Source organism: Dasypus novemcinctus, chromosome 12, assembly GCF_030445035.2.
Source record: "Dasypus novemcinctus isolate mDasNov1 chromosome 12, mDasNov1.1.hap2, whole genome shotgun sequence".
NCBI lineage: Eukaryota > Metazoa > Chordata > Mammalia > Cingulata > Dasypodidae > Dasypus > Dasypus novemcinctus.
The window spans coordinates 79,025,499-79,041,923 of record NC_080684.1 but is presented as its reverse complement, the minus strand read 5'-3'; the positions used below and the strand labels follow the sequence as shown (position 1 = coordinate 79,041,923).

Below are 16,425 nucleotides of genomic sequence, written 5' to 3'. Positions count from 1 at the left end.
AATGAGTATAGATTATCTCTTATTCATTCCATATTCTTGCCTTTAGCCTTGCTAGTATAAACATTTTCAGAATTTGTGTGTCATGGTGTAAATTAACTTTCAATTTTCTTGAGCATTTTCTGTTTTTCAGGGAGCTCTTCAGTTCCTCACTTAAGTAACTGAATAGCATATATTAGCTTTGGATTTGGATTATTGTTCCTTAGATATCATTTTAACCTTCAGGGGTCTTGACAGCAATTGTTTGAATAAAGTATTTCTCTGGTTACTTAAGGTGCTTAGATGAGGTAAAATTTAAATATTTCTGTTGTTCCTTAAGCTTGCATAAAGCCCTTTGATAAGTGACAGCCTTGATTTTTGATAGCTAATCCATCTTTAAAGTGGATAGTGAATCTGTCTCACCACCAATGACTCACAAGGGTTTCAGAACTCATGTTAGTAGTTGTGGTTTGTTGGTCCAGGGTCACTTTCACTAATCCCCAGGTTACTTTAGAGTATGTGAAAGAGAGCCCAACCCAGTGTGGACAGGTTTCTCAAATCAAGTCTGATCATGATACAATTATATTTAGACACAAATAGAGCAAGAGTAATCATATTTTATCTCTATTCTGATTCATTATAACCAACTATACCTATCTATATCAATTAAGATTTTCTTAAGCTTATGTAGGGTCATGAATTTTTCTCAGCTTTAGTCTTAGTTAATCCAAAACCTTTTTCTTCTTGCCCTTTTCTCTGCAGCTGGGTCATCACCATTTCTTTTCCTCACAGTTGCAATTTTTTGCTTACCTCCTCCTTCCTTTTCCCATCTAGGACATCTCTGCCTTGTGCGCTCTGGACCTTGGGAGATCTGTAATAAATTCTCTGTCTTCTTCTTTTCCACCATATACCCCTCTGCTTGACTTCCTGCCTAATTCTATTCTGTTCCTCAGACTGTATCCTCCCTCTCCATCACTAGTAGCCTCATCACTGGTCTCTTCTCTTTCCACTCCATGTTCCCAGCCACCTTTCCCCCTTCTTTAGGCTAGATTCCTGCCCTTTTAACCACCCCCCTCCCACTATGCAATACTGCTTCTTCAAGCTTTTTTTTTCCCTTTAGGCATATCCCATCAAATATCCTTTGAAATTATATTGTCAAGCACTTATAACTGAAATACTAGTGAACTTTGGGTTGTGACTTAATATTCTTAATGTAACAAATACTTTGTTATATGTAGTGCTAAGATTTTAAGCTTGAATATAAGATGCATGAGGAAACGCTCTTCTTCAACAGTAGCATCATTGCATTTCATCCTAGCGCTTCATGAGCCAAAACAGCACTCACATAGTATGCTGAAAGTCCAGAATCTGCCTCTAGCAGTTAATGGTAATACTGTATTTTATCAATTCTAAAAATGTGGTTTTATATCTGAAATCAGTGTACATATTACAATCAATATTATAATCAATAATTGACAGCATTTTTTCTTAGATGTACATAAAATGATAGCATATCTTAAAATCAATGATGTAATAGATTTGATGAACTACAGTAAGGATAATAAAAATAACTAACATTTGTTGATTACCTACAATACACAGGAATATTTCTAACTGCTTTATGCATATTATCTCATTTAATCCTTATACCATACCCAGAAGTATAACCCTAGAATGTACAGATGAAAACACTATGATATAGGAGAGTTTAACTGGTATAGCCCTTGGTCTGCCCTTTTAACCACCCCCCTCCCACTATGCAATACTGTTTCTTCAAGCTTTTTTTTTTTCCCTTTAAGGCACCGTTGGCTTCACTGCATGACCGATGATCCCCCAACAACAAAACCACCTACTGCTCGTAAATTCATATGGGCAAACCATAAATTCAATATGAGTGGCACTCAAGAACAGTATGTACCTTATTCTACCACTAGAAAGAAGATTCAGGAGTGGGTCCCACCTTCAACACCTTGCAAGTAAAGACAATTAAAAATTGTTTAAATATGTAAAATATGATCTTTTCATGTAATTGCACTTTTAACTGCTTATCATTAACTTGATAAAAATTGTTTGACTGAACATTGTCTTTTGTGATTTTTTGCCTTTGTCATTCCATCAACTGTGAAATAAAAGCTTAAAAACCTGGGTAATTGAGTAGACTTCGGTTGGGGTGACAACCTGGTTTACAGTTTCCCCTTTTCTGATAACAGCCCTAAATGGTCATGTCTGTGCTTTGTGACCCTGCCTCGCTGCCATAACTGATTGATAGGGAAGAACCTGAACCCAAGCTGAGCCAAACAAATGTTCCCAATGGTATTTGAAACTTGAATGGAGACACACACAAGCTGCGAGTCAATGGAGTTGGGTGGCTTTTATGGTATCTCTCTAAAGAGAAGACTACCAAAAGTTTCCTGTTTGCTGATTCTTGGTTATTTAACAATTTATTTGAATATGTGAACTATCCCAGATCCATTCCAATATATTCTTATTTCTTTAAGCTAACCAGGTTCATTAATTTTTTGTTGCCTGCAAACAAAAGAACCTTTTACTTATATACAGATTGGTACCAGAGAATGGGTTTTGGGCAAAATACCCTTAGGGAAATGTGAAATTTCTAGAAATGGTTATTGTGTCTAGGTGGGATGAAAAGCAGTCTTTCTGTACTGTGGGTTGGAAAGCTCAACTTCAGTGACCAAACTGTGTGAGCTGCTATTCCAAGTTAGCAACCCCTGTTGTGGGCTGCTATTCTAAGTTAGCAACCCCTGCTGTGGGCTGCTATTCTAAGTTAGCAACCCACGAGGAACGGGCGGGCTTCCACGGCTCGGTGGTGAGCCCCTAGGCCAGCGCGTAGGCCTAGGTTCTCCAGGCGTGGGGGACGCGCGGTAAAAACCACGGAGACAGCCTGTGAGAATGAGCTAGTCTAATTTATTGCGGAAATACACTTGATTATATAAGGTCGGGTCAAGGGAGGGGTAGGAATTGGGGCGGGTAAACTACGGGGCGGTAGTGGATAGGCGGAACTGTGCAGGCAGCTATGAAGTAGGCGGTGATTAAGAAAGGGGGCAGATTATGAGTTGGCTAAGTGGACGGGACTGGCGGGAAGGATAGCAACGGCTGGAAAAGGGAGATAACAAAGGCTAGGAGGAGGGGTGAAGGGAGGCAGCAACAATTGCTTCTTTTGTTTTATAAAAAAAAAAGGTGTGAGAGAGTAGAGGGATGGGCTGTGGAGGGTGAGAGAAAAAGAGGGCAGGATTGACTGGCGATGGGCAAATGACATATCATTTGGCCAGAATGTATGCATAGCCCTTAGGGTTGGTGCCTGCCGGTGCTAGACGAAATATCTAACATGATGTTGCGCACGCTTTTTTTGGGGTGGATAGCGCTGTGGCTAGCTTAACTGCGAAGAATTCTCAGACGTATAGCAATAAAGGGGGGCGGAGGGTGCACCCAAGCCCTTTACGCCGAGGGAAACAAACCCGTGCCGGCGGCTAAAGTCAGGGAGTTTCACAGCAAGCAGCTTCACAGGCGGGAAGTACAGTGGGAAGGGGGGTGAGGACGTGGTCGAGATTGAGGAATGGAATCAGAGGTAGCAAGACGTTGGTAATGGATTTGAACAAATGAGGAAAATACACTGTCAGCATGATCTTTGGCAAGGCGGATGATTCGTCGAATGGCCCAAGGACCAACAGTGAGACCTAGGATGATGAGCAGAACTGGGGTTAGTAACGGGAGGAGATAGGGGAGGAGGGGCTGCAGGAAGCCCCAGGAACCAGCAGTTTGGGCTCGTTCAAGTCGGCGTTGGTTGAGACCTTTTTCAAGTTCTTTTAAGCTGGAGTCTACTAAACCGGTATAGTTGGCATAGACGCAGCATTCTTCTCCCAGAGCTGCACATAGGCCACCTTCTTTGAGGAGGAGGAGGTCAAGGCCTCGGCGGTTTTGCAGGACAACTTCTGAAAGGGAATTGAGGGAGTCTCTAAGATATTTGACTGCATCTCGGAGGTAGATGATATCAGAGTCTACTGCTTGTCTGAGGTTTTGGAGGGTGGAGGCTTGTGTGGCTAGGGCTGCAACACCAGTGGCAGCTCCAGCTGTAGCTAGGAGGGAAGTGACAGTGAGTACAGCAGTAATAGGTTCGCGTTTGTGGAGGTAAATAGCTTCTTGAGTGTGGTCAAAGGCTTCAAAGAAATGTAGAGGAGTGTGATAGATGACTCGAGGCGTGAGGAGGATGAGAGCACACGTTTCTTTGGTCTTGTTAAGTGTGGCAACAGATAAGCATGGGGTAAGTCCGGTGGAAGAGCAGAGCCATTGGGTGGTGTTTAGGGGAACTAAGTATTTGGCAGAGATGTTTGGGGAGGTATAGTTGGTACAGGCAGTAAGGCTAGGAGTGTGGGAAGAACGGGGGTGAATGCATAAACCTTTGGAAGAGATGTGCGTAAAAGTGAGTGGGACATGAGTAGATTGATTCCAATTGCAGGAAGAGGGGGAATCGTCGGTGGAGGAAGTAAAGAGTGGTGAAGGGATAGCAAGTGGATCATAGAGGGGGAGGCTGGGGGAAAGACACAACCAGCAAGAGCGAGTGAGGTTGGGGTGGGAGGCATTGAGAGAGGAATAGGAGGCGTTTAGGAGTTTGAAGTAGGGACTAGAGGGGATGAGAGGATGTGGTTGTATACCTGAAGCGGGGGGGGGGGGGGGGAAGTGGGGCTTGTAGAAGGGACGACGGCGGCCGAGGTGGAAGAGATTTTGAGGGGAGTAGATGAGGACGGAAGAAGGTGAACAGTGGGTGAGGGAGGAGGGTTAAGGATGTGGTTGGGACCAATAGCAGAGGGTGGGGTGGAGACAACACGCTTTTGGATTTCAAACAAAGCGCCACGATCATAGTTGCTCATATACAACCGGAGTCCATAGGGGCGAGCGGCCAGCCATGTATCGTCGTTTGGGTTTTTTACTGTCAGCGAAATGAAGTCCCAACGGGAATTGTTGGCTACTTGGAGAGAGAGATACGGGTCTCTGTTGGGGGCGCCGGACCATCCATGGGCCATGGTCACACATCCCCAAGAGGGACAGTAGAAGTGTGATGGGTCATGACAACCTCGAGCACTAGCAGGACAGATGTAAAAACCAGACACAGGGTTAAATTGAGGGCCAAGGAGACGATTGTTTCGAGAAAGCAGGCATGCTGTATTCCCGCCTCGACAGGATGAGGAATGGTGGAAGCCTACTTTTGCTTTTTTGATGTTACTCACTTGGCATTCGGGACGGAAGGAAATTCCAGCAAGAGGGCAGATGTGCGTGAAAAAGGAGGGAGCGACACTAGTAACATTATAAGCGAGAACACGTTTTTCTGGAAATGTCTGCAGGGTCCAGTTGAATGGCTGATGGGAGGAGGAGCTTTGGGCAGAGGAGGCTAGAGACAACATGAGAATGAGGAGATGGATGAGGTAGGGGAGGGTAGGGGAACAGGAGGTGGGGGTATGAACAGAGCGGGCTCGTCGGAGGAGTTGGAGAACTTGGCGTTCGATGGGGTCATCATCTTCAAGGGAAAGACGGCTTAGGCGGCGGGCAAAGAAACGTTGTCGACGTCGTTCGCGGCGAGAAAGAGCTGGTGTGGTTCCCATGGACGACGGTGTCGGAGAGGTAGAGTCGGGTGAATTTACCTGGGGGCGTATAGTGGTCATGGGAGAAGGACGACGAGAGAGGTGAAAGTGCGAATTAAAAGTAGAAAGGCGACAGCGAGGAGGAGGCGTTGACGGAGGTTCCAATCTGTTGGGGCTGTAGCTGCGAGGCAAACAGCTGAGAAGATTGTTAAGAAAATGAAAATTACAAGAAAGAAGCAGAGTAAGAGTGGGTGCGAGGGGAGCTTGAGGAGCATCTGCACTGAGAGTTCTTTTCTGATGAACTATAAAGCACGTTTTGGTGAAGGTAGGCACTTGTCAACGGCGGGTTGCGGAGGTAGCAAAGGCTTTTCTTGTGGAGTATGCAGAGTTGGGTCCTTTGAGAGATCTGTAATGACAAAAGAAGGAGAAGAGAGCCCTCATAGAGGAGGGGCAATCAGCAGAAAGAAACTCGGAGAGAGCACTTATTTAAATATAAGCATTTCAGGGAGGGGCTGGTTGGTGCTGAATTTGAGCGAATGGGGCGACATCTGGGCCTCCGCTGTCAATGTTGTCTCTCACGGAGGGCATAGGGTACTTATCATTAAGGGGAACCTTGGGGTCGGTGGCAGGCCTGATATAGCGCCCAGGAACGCAGAGTGGTTGTGGCTCAGAGTCTGGGAAGATACAAGCAAAACCTCTCCCCTGTGCTAGCAAGGGAGCCGGGTCCTGCCAAAGATTTGTGGCAGGGTCTTTCCAGTGAACAAGAGGGACTTGCGAGGGTTGCCACATGGGTCCCCAATGTTTGTGGGCTGGGGAAAGTCCCTTGTCATCGAAGGTCAGGAGATTGTGATGAATAAGGCAGGCAGTGATGACGTCAGCAGGGGCTTTATGGGGGGAGGAAGCTTTTTCTTTTTGAATGAGTAGCTTGAGCTGTTGGTGAGTGCGCTCAACAATTCCTTGCCCTTGTGGATTGTAGGGGATGCCAAAATGGTGTGTGATGTGGTACATTTGTACGAAGCTGGCAAAGGTGGCACTGCGATAGGCTGGTCCATTGTCGGTTTTGAGATCCCAGGGAATTCCCATGAATAGAATGGCTTGTCGGAGTGCTCTGATGCAATGTTTAGCGCTCTCTCCTGTGAGGGGCACGGCGTAGCACAGGTGCGAGAAAGTATCAACTGCAACATGAAGATACTTAAGGCGTCTAAAGGCGCTAACGTGTGTGACGTCAAGTTGCCAGCGGGAGTTAGGCCGTAGGCCACGGGGATTAGCTCCGCGAGGCTGCAAGGGTCTAAGAGGCAGCAAAGGTGCACATGTTTGGCAGGAGCGCACAAGATGTTTGCATGTTTCAATGGGGAGGTCTGGGAAGAGCTTTTGAATGGATCGCGCTGAGAAGTGGAATTGAGAGTGTAGGAGCTTAGCTTGGTTGACAAAGTCTCCCAGTCTTGTTTTGTCAGTGAGGTTTTCTTGAATGGCAACTGGGCATACATGGCGGCCGGATGCTAAAGCGTCGGCGAGGGCATTTCCTTGAGCTAGCGGTCCTGGCAGGCCAGAGTGACTTCTGATATGAGCAATGAACCAGGGTTGTTGCCTTTCTTCAAGCAGTCGCTGTACAAAAGCGAGTGCTTGGTCAATAGTTAAGTCACTGGGTAGGAAAGTAGCAAGCGGGAGGCTGCGACACACTTGTAAAGTGTATAAGCTGTCTGTGAAGATGTTAAGAGGCTGGTCCGGGTAGAAATTGAGGACTGCAGCGACAGCTAAAAGTTCACCTGTTTGGACAGAAAAGTCATTAGCAAACACCAATTGTCGTGGCTTAGGTTCTCTTGGCGTATATATGACAGCAGCGAATGCCTTTTTTGAAGCATCGGTGAAAGCAGTGATGGCAAAAGGAATTGGCTTTCTTGCGGGCAGCGGATGGAACGGGTTGGAAAATGCTAATTGAGATACCCCTTGTAGTAGTGGATGATGCGGATAGTGATTGTCAAAAGAGCCACAAAAGAATTCTATTAGGCCTTGCATTTGGGCATTATTCATGATGAGAGAGGTAACTTCTTTTGCATCAAAGGGCCAAACGATGGTGTGTGGCGGGACGCCGTACGTTTGTATGGAGAGAAGTACTAAGTCAGTGGCTAATGTGATCCAAGCCCTTGTAAATGGGCAGATTTTTGGGAGTTTACTTTTTGACGTGTGTAGAAAAAGAAGAGGACCATCTTGCCATAGGAGACCCGTTGGGGTGACTGGTGTTGGCAAAACTAAGGCAAGGATTGGGAGATCGGGAGAGAATCGCTCTAGGCGGCATTGCTGGAGTGCAGCATTTACTTGTTGGATGGCTTCTTTGGCAGCTGGGGTGATGGTGATGGGGCGAACGACTGCAGCGGATGGACTGCACTTAGTCTGCAGGAGCTCGAAAAGGGGTTGCATTTGCGCTGTTGTGATGGGGAGTGCTGATCGAAGCCAATTGATTTGTCCGCAAAGCCGTTGGAGCTCAGTCAGCGTCATGTGATCAGAAACATGGATTTGCGGGCTGGTGGGCCGAATATATTGATGAAAATGAAAGCCTAAGAACTGGAAAGGTGGCTGGGGGTTGACTTTGTCAGGTTGCACTATTAATCCAAGACTTGAGAGGTTTGTCGTAACTGCAGAGAGTAAATCATTGAGAAGTGTTTTAGAACTTGCTGCTAAAAGAAGGTCATCCATATAGTGGATGATGTATGTGTGCTCTGGATGGAACTTAGAGCGTAGCGGCTCAATGGCATGATTGACATAGAGCTGACATATAGTTGGACTGTTCTGCATGCCTTGTGGTAGTACTCGCCATTGGAATCGAAGCGCTGCGCCCTGATTGTTGGTGCGTGGGACTGTAAACGCAAATCGTGGACAGTCTTGCGGGTGAAGAGGGATAGAGAAAAAGCAGTCTTTGATATCGATGGTGGCTGCATGAAAATGCTGAGGGACTGCAGTGGGATGCGGGCAACCAGGCTGAGGTGATCCCATTGGCTTAATATGTTTGTTAATTTCTCGAAGGTCATGAAGGAGGCGGAACTTGCTCGTGTTCTTTTTATTGATGACGAAGACTGGCGAATTGTAGGGACTGGTAGACGGCTCAATATGCCCTGCTTGTAGCTGTTCTTCGACGAGGGCAGAGAGAGCTTGCAGTTTATGAGTTGGCAAGGGCCACTGCTCGACCCAGATGGGCTCCTCTGTGTCCCATTCCAGAGGGATAGGGTCAGGTCTTGAGATGGGAGCAGTGGCCCCTATAAGGGGGGGGGGGGCGGCGCAGCTATGAAGGCTTTTGTGGTGATTCGAGCTTTTAGCTGGCTGAGTACATCTCTTCCCCACAGGATGGTTTGGACTGAAGAAAGGACGAGTGGACGAATCTGGCCTTCGTGACCTTCTCGGTCGCTCCAATGCAGAGGCTGGGAGGTTTTCCAGGAGGTAGCAGCTCCCGTGGCGCCAATGACTTGAGGGCCGGTTTCGAGGGGCCAATGATTGAAGGCGGCGATTTCAAAGGGAATACAAGAGATTTCAGCACCAGAGTCTAAGAGCCCTTCAAGCCATTGTCCGTTTATTTTAAGCTCTAAGGAAGGTTTTTGGTGACGTTTGATAGGCATTGTCCACATTAAGGTTTTGGAGCTCTCTGGAGGGCCTCTTGGGGGAGGGGCTGAGGCCTGCCCCGCTGGAAGTTTAAAGGCTGGGAGATACGTTGCGATGAGCGGCAATCGCGGGCCCAGTGATACCCCTTGCCACAGCGCGGGCATGGTGTGGGGGGGCCTCTTGGTCTGTGCAGTGCTACGGCAGGGCGGGGAGCTGCCTGTTGAGGGCACTCGCGGACAAAATGACCAGGCTGACCGCATCGAAAGCAGGCAGAAGTGGAGGCAGATGACACAGCCATGGCGGAAGCGAAGGCAGCAGTAAGTGCTTTAGTCTGTGGGTTAATATCTCGACAAGCCAATACCCATTCATGTATTGGCTTATCACGGATAGGAAGAATAACGGCCCGGAAGGGTGCAAGGCACCCATCGAGAATGAGTTCTTTTGCTAACACAAACTGAGCATCTTCATTAGTAATTTTCCGCTGGCATGCTTCTAAAACGCGTGCGACAAATGCTGGAAAGGTTTCTTGCGAGTCTTGAAGCATTTGCGCAAATTTGGTGGACTGCTTGGTAGAAACTAAAGAGAACGATCGCTGGACAAGAGCTTTTACTCGGTGCCAAAACCCTGGATCTATGTTTATATAAGAACGAGGGTCAGCATAGTTGTTAATTCCTGTGTAGGCGTCAGCTGGATCTTGGATACCCGCCTGGACATTTTCTACCACTTGCTTATCAACAGCTACTTGATAGTAAGCACGCCATTCAAGGAACTGGCCTGGCGGAAGGATGGAACGGGCTAGAGAAATCCAGTCATAAGGAAGAGCAAGTTGAACCCCTAACTCTTCTATTAATTGTTGGACATATGGGCTACCTATGCCATCTTCTTTAACAGCTTTGCGAAGAGTTTTAACTTCTTCGGCTGTGAAGGGAAGCCAAGTCTGAGGGCGTTGCTGCGTGGGCAGCGGGTTGAGTGGGTATAGCTGGGGGGCGGGAGAATGTGCTTCGCTAGAAGCAGGTGGGGAGCTGCTGCCATACGGTGGTGGCGAGGGATGAACGGTAGCGGGAAACAGATGAGAGAATGATGGCTTAGCAGCGTCAAGGCGGCAACAAACTGGCGGCGGGATATTTTTGGGCCCTGGACAAGATGGCGGAGCGGCGACGTCACTTTTAGGCGCCTGCCAAGATGGCGATGTAGTTACGTCATTTTTGGGCGCCGGCCAAGATGGCGGCGAAGTCACGTCATTTCCGGGGGCCGGCTAAGATGGCGGCGAAGTCACGTCATTTCCGGGGGCCGGCCAAGATGGCGGCGAAGTCACGTCATTTCCGGGGGCTGGCTAAGATGGCGGCGACATTATGTCCGGGGCAGGGCCGGAAGATGACGAGACAGGGAGGGGCGGGTAAAGGTGAGAGGAGGCGCTTTTGTTCCCGCCGGCGGGCTCGGACATAGGTGAAGAAGAAGCCGGAAGTGCGCCATTTTGGGCAGAGGTGGAAGAAAAAGAAGAAAGTCTGCTATTTTGAGGAGCTACTGAAGCGGCTTCTGCGGGCCGTGGGGAGCGCGGGCGGGGAGGTTCGCGCTCGAGAGCGGCGGCGAGCTGGTCAGACAGAGAATTTGGGTCGCCAGGATCATCGGGCTCATAGTCATTGGGTTGCTTAACTGATTTGTCTCGGATGGCTTCTGACGGTGCACTAAGGAGGCAGGCGCGTATGGCTATTAGAGCAGGCAGCAGGCCGTGCGGAAAAGACCGCTTTTCATGCTCTATGGCGGAGGTGACTCGATCTATGAGTCGAGAGTATGTGTCTGGGCTCTAGAGCTGGCAGGTGGCGAGCCACGGATTAAGAGGGAGTAGCAGGTCCCAATATTTTTGGAGCTGTTTTAGGGAAACGCGGACTCTATTGGTATCAAGCAGGGCGGCTAAAAGCCGAACCTGAGGGGAATGGTGTGAGGAGAGAGAGGTGCCCATAGTGGGAGAAGAAAAGACGGCGATGGGGTCCTTACCTGGAGAGCTGAAATGGTTGCCAGTAGACAGCAGCAGCAGCAGCAGAGAGGGGCCGGAGGGCGGTGGAAGGAAAGGATCCCGGATGAGCCCCCAGCTGTGAGCTGCTATTCCAAGTTAGCAACCCCTGTTGTAGGCTGCTATTCTAAGTTAGCAACCCCTGCTGTGGGCTGCTATTCTAAGTTAGCAACCCACGAAGACCGGGCGGGCTTCCACAGCTCGGCGGTGAGCCCCTAGGCCAGCGCGTAGGCCTAAGTTCTCCAGGCGTGGGGGACGCGCGGTAAAAACCACGGAGACAGCCTGTGAGAATGAGCTAGTCTAATTTATTGCGGAAATACACTTGATTATATAAGGTCAAGTCAAAAGAGAGGTAGGAATTGGGGCGAGTAAACTACGGGGCAGTAATAGATAAGCGGAACTGTGCAGGCAGCTATGAAGTAGGCGGTGATTAAAAAAGGGGGCAGATTATGAGTTGGCTAAGTAGACGAGACTGGCGGGAAGGATAGCAACGGCTGGAAAAGAGAGATAACAAAGGCTAAGAAGAAGGGTGAAGGGAGGCAGCAACAAAACTGCTTATCAAGTTATTGCCTTTAATCAATACTTACCCTGAGTATCCTTGGATACTTGTTAGTAGCCACCACAGAACAATTAATGGTAAACAGTTTAACTGTAATGACAAAGAAACAGGACCATGGAGTACCACATGGTACATGGTACATGGAGTCAGATAGTTGCTTCCTAGGGCACTGGGTAACTTATGGAAAGAGTGAACGTTGGTGCCTAAATCTCAGTTCAAGGCATTGAATAAAACCCAGAGCAAGTATATGATGCAATTGAATGAAGCAAGAATCCTTCCCATGTTTCTTATGTGAAAATTAAGGAAAAGAATGTGGTCCTGACAGTTGAAGTAGGAATATCTGGAGGGAGGTAGAGTAGTGGTACTCAGCATTGGCTGCACATTGGAGTCACCTGGGCTGCTTGGATTTTTTTTTTTTTTTTTTTTAATACTGAAGCCCAGACAATTAAAACAGCATTTCGGAGGGTGAGATGAAGGCATCAATAATTTTTAAAGCCCCCAGGTGATTCCATTTGCAGCCAAGGTTGTGAACTAGTGAGCTAAAGCAATCAACACATCCAAACCAGTTCTTCTGAAATTCTTCCTTGGTCATAAGAAACTGATGTTTGCTCACACTCACCCTTGAGTATCCCTTACTTAACATGATTAGGTTGAATTTGGTACCCTCAGAAGATAAAATAGTCAATGTATTAGTTTGGACAGCTGTCTGCAGTTTGCTGATTGATTAATGTAGATCAGGGCTAAACACTGAAAGCTGGCCTGTGTTAGATTGATATTTCATAAGTTTTGTCTATCCACCCCTTCTTTAACTCTTCTGTAAAGGCCTAAAAGACTGCTTTCTAATGCCATTAGGAATGGGTTGATGAAGGAAACTTGTGAATAATTAGAAGTTCTGTCCTGGCTATTGTCATTTCTAGGTCAAGGATGCTGGAGAGCAGAAGTGGGGGTAGGGGTCAACTAGATAAGATTGTAATAAAAAAATTAATTCAGCAAATCATGCTGGGACATCTGAATAGCCACATGCCAAAGAATGAAGTTGGACCCTTATATCAATCATATACAAAATGGACCAATGACCTAAATATAAGAGGCAAAACTATAAAACTCTTAAGAAGAAAACATAGGAGTAAGTCTTTACGACCTTGGAGTTGGCATTGGATTTTTAGATATTACACCCAACACACATGCAACAAAAGAAAAAACATATATACAAATTGAACTTCATCAAAATTTATAACTTTTGCATCACAGGACATTATCAAGAAAGTGAAAAGACAGCCTACAGATTGGAAGAATATATTTCCAAATCATGTAAGGGTCTACTATCCAGGATATAAAAGAGCTCAGTAACAAAAAAGACACCACTGAGAAAAAAAAAACGGGCAACAGCTTGCATAGACATTTCTCCAAAGATGGCCATACAAATGGCCAAGCACATGAAAAGTTGCTCAACATAATTAGTCATTAGGGAAATGCAAGTCAAAACCATAATGAAATACTATTTCACACCCACTAGGGTGGCTGTAATGGAAAATAAGTGTTGATGAAGTTGTGGAGAAATTAAAACCTTCATATCTTCCTAGTGGTAAAGTAAAATGGTTCAGCTGCTGTGGAAAACAGTTTGGAGGTTCTTAAAAAAATTATACATAGAAATAGTACATGATCCAGCAATTACACTTCTAGTATATACAAAAGAATTAAAAACAGGTATTCAAATACTTGTACACCCATGTTTATAGCAGCACTAATCTCAATAGGTAAAAAGTGGAAACAACCCAAATGACTATCATCAAATGGATAAACAAATTGTAACATATGCATACAATTGAATATTATTCAGCCATAAAAAGGAATAGTGCACTGATGCGTGCTACATGTTTGAACCTTAAAACAGGCTAAGTGAAAGACATGACACAAAAAACCACACTATTTGATTCCATCCAATCTAAAATTAGCTCTCACAGAAACTCCCTCTTAGTATCATCTGTTTTATTTTCTTCATGGTACGTATTCCCTTTTGGAAGAAGGCAGAATCAATATTATTCCAATCAGTAATCTGTGTATTCAGCACTTACTGAATACCAACTATGCACCTATGAAGTGCCTATACAAATAGGCATAATGAAGTAAAACAGTAATAATCAGATTTAGTACTTTTGCTAGAGGTGAGATACAGACTGAAATTAAACAACAGCAACATCAAACATCTGAAATTCTAGCAAGTTAAAGCTTGTGTGAAAAATAGCACAGCACAGAAACTCTTTAAGTAGGGAACTGAAAAATTTTTATTGAGCAATTTTATAAGAAAAAAGTTATACTACCATAATGTTGTGCTCTGTTTTCAGAAAGACATGATCATTTCAGGGATTTGTGATCACTTGTGTGATTAGCTCTCAAAGACTTCAAGACCTGCATCACTGCTTTAAATCATGTTCTTTTGTGTGGAAAAATCCTATTTCTAGCATTCTCCTGAAATACAAGTTAATTGATACAGTGGTGCCAAGTGTCCATGAATATAAAGTACACAGTAATCAAGTCACATTTGTCATTTCTGGCTCCAGGAAGGTAATGTCTTTCCATAAACTAATTATTTATGGAAATAATGGAGCTTCCAGAATGGACTTGTGGTAGCTAGCTTAACAAATCCATTGGGACTGAAACTTCTGAACAAAGCCTGAGTGCAGTTGGGAAGTGTTGGAAAGAAGATCTAGTCTAATCACTGTCTTAGGGATTGTCTTAAAAAGGTTAGCCTTGTTTGCAGGCTCTTCAGAAGCATACTGGAGTTCTGATGAAATCCAATTGCTGGGAGGAGGGCCTGCATTCTCCTCATTGACCCATAGAGCCTAGTCACTAATCTTAGGAAAGTTGTTTCCCACACTTGTGTCTGGTGTTGATAACCACCCTCTTGTCCCAGAGAAGAGAGGAAACATAAAGGCCACTGTGTTGCCCATTTCACATAGAATGCAGTATAAATTGTACCCCTGGAATTCTGCAACACCTTAGTTCTGGGTTACACTCCAGGGTATGTCAGAGAGAATCCAGCAAATGTCTGGACATCTGTTTTTGCTTGCCTAGCATCCATTCTTTCTTCTGGTCATAGAACCCGGTTTCTCGGTGACTGTCCTTTTAACTATTTTCATTCCATGTAGGTCTGTGGACTTGCTGTGCACCCACCTTCTGATTCTCAGAATTTTGTATCACACTAGCTTCAGTGATTAGTTCGGGAATGAATAAATGACTCAAGACAAGCTAATGAAACCCAAGTCCAGGACTTTAGTTAGCCATATTGGCAAACAGAAGTCATTCTGTAAGATTTATGACTTGGAAGATAGAAGTCCGCTGCAGCTGGAAGGCACTCCACCGAGAAAGAATACCTGAAAATGAAGTAAATGAAAGGAAAATGGAGCCAGGAGAGATTCTTGATTATATTGTTAAGGACCTGGCCCCACGTGTGCCTGAAGCTGTACTTCATGTAGACTTTTCAGTTATGTGAGCCAATAACTGCCCCCCCCCCCCCGCCTTTTTTTCTGAATCTAAATTGACTTGGACTTTTTTCATTTGCAACTGAAGTACCTCACTATTTTAACATCCTTATAATTTTTTTACTTCTCTTTTAGTAATTGAATTTGTTATTGGTATGCACTATCTTTCTGATTTTATGTAGCCCTTGTTATAAATTTTCTCATTCATATATATGGACATATTATGGACCCATGGTGTTTGCCAGGGTTTATTATTGTAAATTAGTAGATAACTTCATTTTAAAAATGTAAGTTTATGTTGAAATGTATACATATATTCCATGTAGCCTCTTCATATACATTTAAGGATATGTCCAGGTCTTTAAAATTCTTGTATGTGATGGTTTCACTCTAGTTACAGAGAGCTCTGCAGATTTGCAGATTTAGCTGTGTGTAACCTGATGTTGGAACTTGAAGCCGCAACAAAATTGCTAAAAATTGACAATGATTTTTATTTCACTATTAAATAAGGCTAAAGATCAACTTCACAATTTTAGGTGATTTATGATATTCTTTCAAAGCAATAGTAAGAGGATGAAAAATTACATTCCAGAAAAGTTGCCTCCTAATTTGAAATTTAAATATTAAAATTACCATGAAAATCTATTTTTTTCTCATTTATGAAAAGCTGTATCATTACATTATAAGTAAATTTATAATGTTAAGAATTCCATCCAAGGCAACTCAAAAGCACTTAGAACCATTAACTTTAACTTGAGCTGGGTGGAAGAAAACAAAAAAATTATTCATGGAAGAAGTATTCAGCTACATAAAGTCATACAAACAAAATATGCACATCTCACAAGTATCATCTAATACAACAATATTCAACCAGAACTACAAATGGATGCCCATGGAAGATGGGGTTATGTCAATTTGAGGGACATGTATAGTTTGAGAAACCTACATTCAAGATTAAAATGTAATTTTCCATTAGGAAAATGAAAATACAATGTGAGTTTAAAAAAGATTGAGAAATTCAGTTCCAAATATGTTTCCTCAACATAAAGGAAAGTAGCATCTGCCCTAGTATAAATCCTTTTAAAGTCAATTCTGTCCCATGGGCAAGTGCCATATGATCATTCCCTCTTTTTAAAATTGAGCTTAATTGAGACTGAGTTGGGCCTCATTTACAATTACATTACCTGCAGGTGAGTGTAGTGTGGTTTGTAG

The 16,425-nt window shown here is 44.8% G+C and overlaps 1 protein-coding gene across 2 annotated transcripts in view; it reads left to right on the top strand.

The window, feature by feature from the left end:
* Positions 1-2,055, top strand: part of NDUFA12 (NADH:ubiquinone oxidoreductase subunit A12) — a 71,043-nt gene extending 68,988 nt beyond the window's left edge. The window contains exon 4 of one of the 2 annotated variants that reach the window (XM_004465762.5): positions 1,776-2,055. In XM_004465762.5, the coding sequence (XP_004465819.1) occupies positions 1,776-1,956 (181 nt within the window). In that variant the 3' untranslated portion in view covers positions 1,957-2,055. The remainder of the gene's footprint in view (positions 1-1,775) is intronic. The other variant, XM_071219010.1, reaches the window with a different exon arrangement.
* The last annotated feature ends 14,370 nt before the right edge of the window (positions 2,056-16,425 follow it).